This window comes from Larus michahellis, chromosome 1 (genome assembly GCF_964199755.1).
Source record: "Larus michahellis chromosome 1, bLarMic1.1, whole genome shotgun sequence".
NCBI lineage: Eukaryota > Metazoa > Chordata > Aves > Charadriiformes > Laridae > Larus > Larus michahellis.
This window is the reverse complement of record NC_133896.1, coordinates 63570051-63582935: the sequence shown is the minus strand read 5'-3', so window position 1 is coordinate 63582935 and position 12885 is coordinate 63570051. Positions and strand designations below refer to the sequence as shown.

At 41.7% G+C, this 12885-nt stretch overlaps 1 protein-coding gene across 2 annotated transcripts in view; it reads right to left on the bottom strand.

Moving 5' to 3' along the window:
* TMEM178B (transmembrane protein 178B) overlaps window positions 1–12885 on the bottom strand; it is a 232896-nt gene that overhangs the window by 170478 nt on the left and 49533 nt on the right. For both annotated transcript variants that reach the window (XM_074582568.1, XM_074582557.1), the window contains exon 2: window positions 644–757. In XM_074582568.1, the coding sequence (XP_074438669.1) occupies window positions 644–757 (114 nt within the window). The remainder of the gene's footprint in view (window positions 1–643; window positions 758–12885) is intronic.

Here is a 12885-nt window from a genome sequence, read left to right as displayed (position 1 = left end):
CCATCTCCAAGATGAGAAGGAGAAAAGCTTTAAGGCCAGCCAATACATCTCAAGGCAATTCCATCCCTGTCAGATCTTGTTGCTTCAGCAAATATTACAAGTTAGTGACCACTGGCTACAATTATCACTAAGGGCTAAGCTCCTTCCCTGTGCCTTAAAGGGTGCAGCATTTCTCTTTCGAGATCTTCAAAGGAGAGTGATGCCACACTCGCCCAGGAGCTGCAGGCAGCAGGACGTATTCTACAATAAAAGCCAGCAATGAATTCTGCTGAAAGCAGGAAACTCAGCAGCAGCATGAACTGCATGAGAATATGCTCACGTATAAACATTCTACTGAATTAAAAAATAGGGCATTGATTTTGGTATTAATTTTTGTATTTAACTCAATATTAATTTCTGCATATGAATGCCTCTTCCCCACTGCCACTTTTTCATGCCTCAGCAGAATTTCTAGTCAGCAGCAAACAGAGATGTAGGTCTTAAGCACAAATCGATCAGCCTGCTGCAAAGGCAAACTGTATGTGAGAAGAGGGCTCTGAGCGGCTTGTCAGTCAGAGCCTTCGTTCTCGTTCTCTGTTATCAGTGAAGTACATCCCTTAGTCCGCACATGAGGACAACGTAGAAGAAAGCCAGCAACACTTACGCAAGGCATGCCACTCATCCTGACGGATTGTCTTCGTGATGTTGTAGGTGAGGTTCTTGGGAATGGTCGCTGAGGAGTAGTGGTACTTGATGTACGTGCACCGCTCAATTGCTCCTGGGAAGGGCAAAATACAGAAGAGAAAGTGCTGTTAAATGAATGCCACGCGTCCTCCCAGCTGTAGGCTAGATGGGCTTGACAACAAAAAGCAAAGGCTAGGAGCAAAGCAATCTGTACCATCAGTCTACTGTGACAACCAATGCTATCTTTAGCCCATGACAGGCACAAGCTACCTGTAGAGTAAGCTCGCATCCAAACTTACAATACACCAAAGGCCCTGCAGTAGCTGCCAGAGTATCTGCCTTCACCATCAGATATATATGTGGCAAATCATCCCTTCTTTCATTTCTTTTCTCTGAACCATGAGCTAGAAGCAGGCATACCAGCACTTACTGTGTAGAAACTGTAAATTCACATCTTAGCTTATCATGCAGTAACATATCTCCCATACTCCAGGAGATACACAAAGGAAACATCTTTGATCTTTCCTTCAGTAATAAAAACAGCACAGGAAAAATAATATATATAGACCCAGTGAACAGTTTTCCTGACCCCCTTCCACCTCACAGCCAAAAAGCAAGACAAGCAGAAGGATACGTGACAGGCTATGGTATGTCCCTTGAAGGTACCCAGACACTTTCATGGCAGGCTCAGAAACAAAATTTATTGGCACCCCTGAATAATGAGCCTCAGATGGCAACGCAAATGGCTGAAATGAGCCATTTTTTTCCCCTGTAGGTAGGATCTCATCTATGTTCCACGGAAAAAAGCACCACGTGCTGCTTCTGTTTGTCTTCTGGTTACATTACTACATTCTCCTTTAACGGCCAACTTTCCTTCCTCTACAATCAGCACACCTCCAGGCCTTGATCTCCTGGGATCCCTTTGCATAGTTAGTGTCCTTAGAGGAACTGGTCTGGCATAGCCTGATGCTTTCCATGAATTATAGCCTAGCCAAATTTTGCATCTGATCAGAAGAAACCTGTGATAGTGCAACCATTCTTGCATTGATGAATAACAGTAAAGTTTCCAACATCCCTTTTGCCAGCATCCTCAGCTAACACTGGCTTTATTAGACCTTCTCACTAAGCAGTCAGATTCAAAGCCCATGAAAGTCATTTTTCTATTAATATTATGGTATTTTGGATCAGGCCTTTAATAACTAAATAAGCATCCTTTATGTGGTTGGCCACACTGTTTGCTACTAGCTACCACTGGTGAGAGAAGCAGCTATGCTGGAAATGCTTTTATGTATTAAAAATACATTAAGACAGGCACTCAATAGAATAAATTAAATGAAGCAATGAATTATATAAATAAGAACGAGTGCTATACACCAAGAGGCAGGTAGAGAACGCTTACTATCAGCCTGAACTGAAAAGCCAGAGCCATTAGCCTTATATCTACAGCTATAAGGGGTTAAATATGCTTTTATGCCACTAGAAATACAATTTTCTACCTCAGGTTGTAAAATATTACTTGGCATGAACTTAGATGATACACCATGAATTCACAGCATGAATAAAAAACCCCATGAAACAAAATTATTAGTTACATCACAGTCTACTAGCATCTTCCAAAGTTAGCGCAATACAAACATTTGAGGTCCTCATTGTTTGCTCCTCTTAAGCATTCTTCACATTCTGCCTTTGACAGCAATTAGATTAGACAAAGCCAAATATTATAGGGGAAAAAGGCAAAATATTTACATATGTATCCGCCTGCCCTGACAGCGTGATGGGCTTCTGTGTGAGTCTGCACCATCTGGGCACCAAATGTACGCCCAGAATTAAAGTTTCAAACCAAGAATAGTACTTAAAAAAAGACAGCTAGTGTGCAAAGAGCTTTAAAAAAAGCCCCAAATCACAACCCTGTTGTCTTACAGGCTTTTCTATCCCCTTTTTTCAGCTGCCTTCATGGATCAGAAGCATTAGCAAGAAAATGGGAAATGCTTATTTGTCAGAAAATAATCTCTAAGGTATCAGATACCTGCCCAGAGAAAAGATTTATATAAAATAGCAGACAAAGACACAGAGCCAAGATTCAAAATAAAAGCATTCAGAAGGAAGGAAGAAAAAACCTGTTCTATTTGCTATAACTTCTTAAAATAATCAGTAGAAAGCGCCTCCTCTTACATCAAAGAGGCTAATTTCTAGCAAGGTCCATCAAACTTTTTATTCTTACTGCAAATACTGTTAATAGTAATGCAGTGAGCTGTTCACAATCTTATATCACCAAAGCCTAAAGCAGAAAGAGAGATTATGGTCTGAATTCAGGTCACCACTTCACCATATATATAATTTTGGGCTTATGCTTACATCCTCATGGCTTTAATGAGACTTAAGTACATGTTTAAAGACTGTCTAGAACTAAGAGTACAACTGCAGTGGCAATGGTTTCAATGGTAGCTGAAGTACTGGCAGATTTTTAATTGTAAATTCCATGATGATCTCCTTTCCAGCCACACAATGTATTTCAACACTGTTCCCACCTCTAAGTAACATGCTATTAGCCAATAAACATCATGACTCCAACCAAGAGTTTGTAGGGACCAGAAGGTAAAGTGCTCTTCAGTGTACATGGTGAGATACATATTCCTTTTCCCCTACTTGCCTCTGAGACTTGGATAGATTGCACCGATGGGCCAATGCTAATGGAATGTGCTTCAACAAGGCCAAGTGCCGGGTCCTGCACTGGGGCCAAAACAACCCCACGCATCGTTACAGGCTTGGGGAAGTGTGGCTGGAGAGCTGCCTGGCAGAAAAGGACCTGGGGGTTCTAATTGACAAGCGGCTGAACATGAGCCAGCAGTGTGCCCAGGTGGCCAAGAAAGCCAATGGCATCCTGGCTTGTATTAGAAATAGTGTGACCAGCAGAAGTAGGGAGGTGATTGTCCCCCTGTACTCAGCACTGGTGAGGCCACACCTTGAATATTGTGTCCAGTTCTGGGCACCTCAAAATGAGAGAGATATCGAGGTGCTGGAGCGAGTGCAGAGGAGGGCAACAAAGCTGGTGAAGGGCCTGGAGAATAAATCTTACAAGGAGCAATTGAAGGAGCTGGGACTGTTTAGTTTGAGGAAGAGGAGGCTGAGGGGAGACCTCATCACTCTCTATAACTACTTGAAAGGATGTTGTAGAGAGGTTGGTGCTGGTCTCTTCTCACAGGTAATCAGCGATAGAACAAGAGGGAATGGGTTCAAGCTGCAGCAGGGTAGGTTTAGGCTGGACATTAGGAAAAAATTCTTCACAGAAAGAGTGGTCAGACACTGGAATAGGCTGCCCAGGGAGGTGGTGGAGTCACCATCCCTGAATGTGTTTAAGACTCATTTAGATGTGGTGTTAAGGGATATGGTGTAAGGGAGAACTTTGTAGAGTGGAGCTGATGGTTGGACTCTATGACCCCAAGGGTCTTTTCCAACCTAAATGATTCTATGACTCTATGAAATATCAGGGCTGGCCACTGTGTGCGCTCAACAGAGCTGAGCAGAGTACGGAGATTTCACTTGTACCTGGAAACTGTCCCCACTACTTGTCTTAAACAGGGAAATAGACCCCCAGGTCAGACAGACAGGTATGCTGCTCCTGGATTTTCACCGTCTCTGAAGCATTAAGTATAGTTTCACTGCTAGAATGGCTAAGCCAAATTAATTTTTTGTTACAGGACTCAAAATACTTTAGTCTAATCCAAGTTACTGGGCTCAATAAAGGGATAAATGGGTGAAATGTAATGGTCTGTGATATACCAGAGGTCAGCCCACATGAGCTAATGGGCCCTTTTGGCTTTAGGCTATTAAACTCTCCTGTGAACGCTGAATTTAATACACTCAAGAGAATGTAGTTCAGAATGTTTCAGTGCTGTCTTCTACTAGCTTCCCGCACTTCAATTACTTCAGACACTAGAACAGCAGCAAGCGCTGGAGAGAGTACGTGGCCATCCTCATCTGCATGGCCACTGCTGATACGAGAGGCAGTTGGAATCTTACTGGGAACCTCTAGCTTTTCATATCCCAAACTGACAAAGTTTGTGATTGCTTGGCATTTAAACATGAGCCATTTATCTAAACTTGCTCTCATAGGTACAGAAGAGTGACCCTGCTGAGTTAATGCAATAGCATCAGCATATATCTAACTAGAGGTGAGAACTAGCTTTTGAAACTTAGAAAAAGGCTTTCATTTGCCTGGACCTGCCAATACAAATTAGGAAAAGGATGAGTTTATAGCAGTGACAATTTCATACTTCTTGATGTCTCCCTACTTGTCCCATATGGAAGAGAACTAGGCTCATGATCCCCAAACATCCGGTTCCTGGAGGTCCCTGGGAAGACAGAGACAGTGACTGCAGCAAGTATCAGAAGTACTGCTCTCCTGGAATGTCCTCTCAGAAAAACCATAAGAAATCCTTACCTTCAGATGAATTAATAGCTATGCTTACTCCAGTCTTTCAGGTGGGAGGGGAAGCAAGAATAAAAAAGAAAAAAAAATATAACACTTTCCTTTCCATCCCTCAATAGGATAACTGCAATTTATGGAGCATCTCCAGCCTTCAACACTAACTTAGACCAAATGCAACTGCAGCTGAGCTCTGCACTTTGCTCAAATAACTGGGAATACTATTTATAGAGCAAACCAGTGAGTGGGTTTTTTCATCTACACAGCTGCCATAGCAAGTGTTATAGCTGGCCACAAGAAACACAAAACAACCACAAAGCTGCTCCACTGACAGATGCAGTACATCCCATCTTCCTCCAATCGAAGGGGAAATGTTTGCTGAAAATCCTAAAGAAAAGTGGCTGACATCTCCAAACAGAGTGCTAGGAAAGGGATCAGCAGGAAGCGGCAGCTAGAACCATGCAGAGGAAAACTCTGCCATTCCATCCTCACATAAGCACAGATGCTCAGAGGGGATTTGGCAGCTGTAACTCTATGGTTGGCAATCCCCGGTTCCAGCAAAGTTCAGATGCCAAATAGAATTGAGATAAGGAAACTAGAGATAGCTTCAACCAGAGCAGCTAAGTATTCACAGCATCAAACACGCCAGTCCTCTTACTGATCCCCTTACCTGCTCAGTTCCCTCCCATATCTGTTCAGCATCGCCCCATAATGTTACTTTATTATCATGTAATATTTCCTCTTCTCTCTATTACAAGGAAAATCCTTAAACTGTGCTACAGCAGGAGTATCACCTGAAACATTGTGCGATCCTTTTCTATTCAATTTTCAAAACTATCCCAATAAACTGATGTTAGTTCAGCTGCTAGTGAAACTTGGCTCCCACTGCATTACTAGGGCTGTAAATACTACCCTAGTGGAAGCCCCAGGGTGTTTGGTATCTGAACCGTTCTCCCGCCTCTAGGCTGAGCAGGGTTGAGATAAATTAAAAGGAAGGTCATACTGCATTTGTCTGGTGGGTAAACAGACAACTTCTTTCAGAACTTTGGGGCCAGTGTCTTTCTTCATCATCAAACCCCTCCCTCCACCTTTGAAACATCATAATATTTCAAACTTTCAAACCACTCCAAGAAACAGTCTTTACCCATGGTTAATTTAAGAAATAGAAGGAAAATTCAAAATGCCACCAGGGTATTGGTCGCATTAGTCCTAAAACGTGGATCTCTGAAGTGCCCAGCAGCATTTGCCCTGTGAGGTCAGCTTGACTTCTGCAAAGGTGGTTGTCAAGTTTCAAGAACTTACTTACACTGTCACTGTGATCATATAGTTTAGTCTTCTGCATAATACAGACCAACTCATCTGACAACAGGAAGTAGTCCTTCAGGTGGTTGTTCATGAAACTGGTAATCTGTGAGAGCAGTCAGGTAAACGTCAGTAATGTCACTTCAGATCCAGCCCAAGATGGTACACAGGAGAGTTACTTGCACAGGTTATCTGACTATACTCCTCTTCTGCCAATGAGGGCTACAAGATTTCACATTTTCCCTCCACCACAACTTTCAGGACTGCAGGTTGTGGAACCATCCTTAAGGTTCAAGTACAGATTAGCCCAATGCCTGTGAACAAGTTACCTTTGGTAGCTGGAGAGCTCACAGCTACGCATAAGAATTTCTCCCACTGTAAGAATCTTTGCAGCAATCCTTGGGTAAGAACAATCAGGAATCTCAGACAGATGCAGGGAACTAGCAGCTCACTTGCTCTGGATGAACTGTGGCATGGCCATCACAGAGTTCACAGCAAGCTAGCACTGACACGACAGTCGCCTTGCTTTCTGGAATATGCAGAGATCTGAAACCAGGTGGTACCCATTCTTCTACTGTAGTATCTAAGAAGGATCCAGCTGTACAGCTAGTATTTGTTTTATTACATTTCCTGCCAAGGCTTTTGATATGATGAGCTTCCCTGAAAAGACTGACGTGGATGTTCTGAGCCTTTGCTACCTCCAGGCAGCTTTTCATTCTTCCGTGTTGTAGATACCTCTGGATGAACTGTTCATAGCAAGCAATTTATTCCACAAAATTCACCCTTTGTGCTAGCTCTAATTTTTACAAATCTATTTGAGAATTACTACACAAACATTTCCTAGTAAAAGGAATCTTAGCCTCTGGCTTGCAAACTGCACTCGCAACATATATTTGCTATTCATTATGAGAAACTGCCTTCTATAGGAGAGATTGCCTTAATCCCATGGTTTGGTTACTGTTCCCTCATTGGGTAACTATATCCATACCAAGCAGAAAGAAGATGTAGACTGGTCATTTAGCCTCTAATTGTCTCACATTACCTTCAGAAAATCTGCAGAGCATAGAAAGTTTACAATTTTTTGTTAGCATAAGTAAGGTTTCCAGAGGCTAAAATCATAGTTAGGGCTAGAATCAGGTTACACAAAGCAATTGCATGTGGCATATATATCTGTTAATGTCTTAGAAGTCTTGTCTCCCTTGGAAAAGTTCACTGTTGTGCTGGCATTTTATGCAGCCTCCAAACCAGGCTGGTGCAACTCAAGAATTATTGCTTTCAGCTGTATGTGCTACCCTCAGTCTCTCAATTCATCTCTCATGAATCATCAGAGCTCATCTGGAGGTACCTTAATATAGGCAAGGTTGTTGTTCCAGTTTCAGCATGCATTAACTGGTCAAACTAAATCCTGGAGGAAGGTAGGAGGAGAAATTAGGCTCTGCCTTGACCAGCTGCTATGACAGAATTGCAATCAGATATGCTGATTAGTTAATGAACTCATGATGAGTAACTATCTTCTTAATGAAGGCAAAGACTGTATTAGAAAGTATTGCAACACACTTAGCTGGATTATTTCATTACCTCTGCAGTAATACTAACCATGAAAGTACTGGTTACATATTTGTGCCCATCTATAAATACATTAATGCCAAAAATGAAGGAACATTATTCTTGTGCATTAACTGTAGAATCATTTATGTTAGAAGGGACCTCTAGATATCAGCTGGCCCAATCCCTTGCTTAAAGGGGGAACAGCTTCAAACTTAAATTCAAAGATAGTTCACATTGCTCAGGGCCTTGTCCAGTCAAATTTTAAATACCTCCAAGAACGGAGGTGCACAACACTTTTGAGCACCTGTTCCAACGTTTGACCACCTTCATGATGAATTTTTTTCCCCTAATACCTAATCAGAATTTCCCTTGGTGCTACATGAATATCTTGAATACTAGAATACCTAAGGGTAAAGGCTTTAAAAAAAAAAATCCAAGAAGAATATGCAAATAACATCACCTTAATCAACATGTCTGCTGAATATTCATTAACTTATATGCATAAATAGAAGCCAATGTTCTAATTAGTGAAGCTCAAGATAGATTTTCAGACACAGCATGGGCCAAATTTTTAGAACAGGAGATCGTATTTGTTCCTGGCTGGCTCTGGCATCATCCTCAACTGAGGTTCAGCTTGGGCTGCCAGTCAGACTTGTTGATACTTGTCCTAGATAAAGTGAAACAACTTCTGGTACTGGTTGTTGCTGGCTGTGGGCTGCGAGGAAATTAGTTTGATGCCGCCCCTTCAGTTGAGAGGTTGGTGTTTGAGTCTTTTGGGTTTAAGACTAAGTTGCTAGCCCCTAGCTGCTACCTCTACAAGTGGTGAGAGGTGCACTATCAGCTTCTATTCACCATTTGCAGGTTCGTGTAAAAGTCAGAGAGAGGGATGTGATACAGTCCCCTTCCCCATTCACAGACAGACCCAAGGGTCACATATTGGGGGAGACAATGAATGTGTCTCAGAGGTAACACTTAGCATGTATCAGGAGTGCACTTTTGAAAATGACCTCCTGATCATCTCTAGTTTCCATGCTTTGATTCATAACACAGTGTGCTGGAAGACTATGCCAACTAGATTCTTCATAAATAAAACTAAATTGGAAGATGAGCTAATGGAAATTCAACTAATGGTGCAAGAGCAGAGCCAGTCTGAAGTAACATCCCCTCCCTGAAAACACACACAAAGTGAACATTCGGTCCTAAGCACCTATTGTTTCTTACAAATCCACCACCATTGTACCACACTTCACAAATGTAGATCTAACCTATGCTGCATCTCTGCTGTTAGAATCATCCTAGTAAGGGCTGCCAAAGAAAATTCAGCTCCGGGTGCCCACAGGTCTAGGAAAGCCACCTGGAAGGATGCCTTATCTACCTAGATGGTTGACCTCCAAGACTAGAGAAGCATATGGAGCAGCCACCACAGCACAAACACAAGTCTGCAGTCAGGTCCGAGGTGCAGAGCTGCAGTCATCACTGATACACTCACACCAGCAACGCTCAAATACAGCTGGGCAAATAGTCTGTGTTTTGGGTTCAAAGATCAACTTGAAAAATCGGGGGGGGGCCCACAAACAACACGACGACACTGACACAACCAAGAAAAAAAAAAAATAAACAAAGCAGAATTTCAGAAGAACTGAAAAGTTTTATACAGCCACAAAACTTTATTCATCTGTAACTTATTTATACACCTTTAAAGAAAATTTTTAAAAATGTATTTCAATTGAAAGTCTGAAAAAATGTATTCTGAAAATTCTAAAGCACTGATATTTTTCTTAATTTCATAGTGTTTTTTCCAACTGAAACCATCAGTCATATTGAATCAAGTTTCACAAGTGGTTCTGCTCCCTCGCAAGCTCTTTGCTTCAGCACCAATTTTCTGCATGAAAATAAATAACAATTTGCTAACTGTACTTAACTATAGATGTACTTATAAGCACACTAGGCACCTAGATATTCCCTGCTGGGTAAAATGTAGAAAACCTGAGAGGCTGCCAGTGGCAAAGGGATATTTCAACAGCCAGAAATCTACAATATCACCTAATTTTACTCTTTACATGTAGATGCCTTTACTGACCACCAGAAGATATAATGAACACAGAACTTCAGCAAAACACTCAGAAGATAACAGCATTCTCTGTTTTACCTGAAGCTTGCTTGTATTCCCCAAGTTGGCAGATACTGAAAGGATGAGGCATTCATAAGATAAATATTACTTCATCCCTGAAACGGCACATACCCAGCAAATACATTAACAGAACGTACAGCTTAAAGATTTTCATTAGGAAAGTAAGCAAAGGTTTTTTCAGACTGACAAGCAGAACCTTCCAGCTCTTTTTTCCTCCCATTTTTCTTTTACAGTTCATCTCACTTGATTTCCAAATAAAGGTTCTCTCAAAGCCTCTATAGCTTAGTAAAACTTGTTAGACAATGCTCAGCTGGTGAAGAAGTCTTGTAAAAACCCAGTGAAAACATAGCAGGGGGGATGGCTGAAAGGATCCACATACTGTACTATACTGTACTATCCATACAGAAATGGAGTAATAGATGACAGTATGCCATTCCCATTCTTCCCAGGTCATCTGGGATGAAAACCTGCCAGCTCACTTTCAGTGCTGATCCATTAGGCCTCTAAAGATATGGAAAAAAATCAGATACAAAGTGCACATGAAATGGAAACAATCCATGCAGCTTATGGATCTCCAGATGCACACAACAGCTTTGTCATCTGTGGGCTGTATGGTGACCACATTCCACACAGGGACTTCCAAGTATTTCAGACCAAAACGCCTACATTTCAATTTTAACGTCTGTTTCTACACCGAAATACCTAAATTTCCTTTTCAACTCCTGTGAGAGTAAAGATAGAGGTGCAGACGTGTGCACGCACTGAGCAGACAGCAACATTTTCAGAGTAGAGGAGAAATGAAAGTGGCTGAACAGCTTTTGCCAGGCCTGTTTCCCACATGCTCTCTGGATATCCCAGCAAATAGCAGCTTGCTTAAAGCGACCAGCTGGCAGAAGATAAATATTCCACCCATGGTAAGAAAAGAATCCAAGTATGAGACCAAAAGCTGAATTTGCATTGGAAAGCGATGAGCTCACACTTTCGCTCCAGGGACCAAGGAAAGGGGGCTGGCAAGGAAGCTGGAGCAAGAAGATGGTTATGAAACACATTTTTACTTCAGCTATTAATAACAGTCTCCAAGCCACAGGGCACTTGAGAGGAGGAAGGCATCTCCTTGCTTCTATTAATCTTTTTGTCCACCTATTTGCATTGGGCTGGCCACAGGGGAGGGGGAAACAGAGCACGAATGAAAAGTTAAGGAGGTTAAAAGGGCTGAAAAATATTTGCTCCTACTTGTTTGGAGGCAGAAATTAAATGATCAATAAAAAGTCACTGAGACAGCAATTACCAGTAAAAACTCACTGATGACCCAATAGCTCATGGAACAAAGCATTATCTCAGCACTGCTGTCAAGCCAAAGAAAGAGGCACAGCAAAGGCTGTGCCATGGACAGGTTTATTTTATATGAACTTATATCTTCTTATTCTCATAGTAAAATATTCCCATGAAGCTTGGTATTTATTGAAGCAGCTTTGAAATCTATTTCAAAGAGATGTCTGGGAAGCAGGGTCCCAGATTGCCAAGAAAATAAGGATGGGTCCATCGATATCACTAATTCCTCAGAGGATCTGTAATCGCATGAAGTGAAGTCTAAGGATAGCTATCTCTGTACATTTGAAAACTATTTTATATGCTGCTTTACAATGTAAATGTGCCTTTCTATACACATTTACTCCTCTTTACTTCTTAAAGTGAGAGGAACATAAGCCCTCCTCCACATCTCCATACTGTTAGTTTACAGCGAGCTCCACAAATTGCTGAGCTGGAGAAAGCACTTAGCTTTCTTGTAGCACTTCAAGTTCTGGTAGCACTTCAACCTCGTGTTTAAACAGCAGAAATCACAACATGACAGAGAATCATTCCGATGCTTTGCATCCCACATTAAGGAACTTAAGCTGAGACCTAACACAGACTCACATCCCCGAAGGTCCCACTTACAGGCTCAGCCTCACTCAGCACCTACAGCAGTCTCTTAAGTCCTTTCATTTAAGTGATGTTATGTGGGCTATGCAACATATCTATATGACGCTACTTTCATGTAGGTTTTGCCCCTCAACTGAACTTGGGGCAGGGGGAAAGGGGGGGGACACAAGAGTTTCACAACTTTCACTTGAACATAAGTTGTTGTGAGGAAAAAGGAGAGAGAAGGATTAAGTTCTTGGCAGGGGTCATAGATTAGGGATTCACAGGAATCAAAGTAAGGAGACCAATTTTTAGAAGAATAACTATTTTTTTCCCCCTATCTTAAGGGCTGGCACACAGTCAAAAAGCATTTTGCTTATATGATGAAGTTAAGATGTGGTTTCTTAACTCACATGGGTTACATGTGAGAGGTCAACTGGCTTGCCTTACGTTTTGGCAAGTAAAACACCATTAGCATGGATCCTTTTTGCACACTTTAAACAAAAAGTAACTGTGAGATACCACAGGATTTGAAAGGATTACAGTTCCAAAAAAAACTGCCAGCAGGCAACTTGCCTACCAAAGAAATAAGTGAGGAAGGAATTCAGCATCAGCTTGTCAGCAAGGCTGGGGTTTTTTTTTTTTTGCCGTGAGAAGACTATAGCATAGATAGACCAGAAAGGGTGCACCCTGCTATGCCCATAAACTGTTCTCTCAATCTACTGTGCACTGAGCCCGTAACCTCCTTTGCTGATAAGACAGACTATTGCCATCCACCAAGGACTCTATTGAGACTTCAAAACTATGTAAACAGAAGACTTTGGACTTACTCTCTCTTCGGAGGAAAGATTCTTTTCTTAATAAGTACATCCTTATCTTCTAGATTCCCTAAGATTCACTAGCCTTTTTTTAT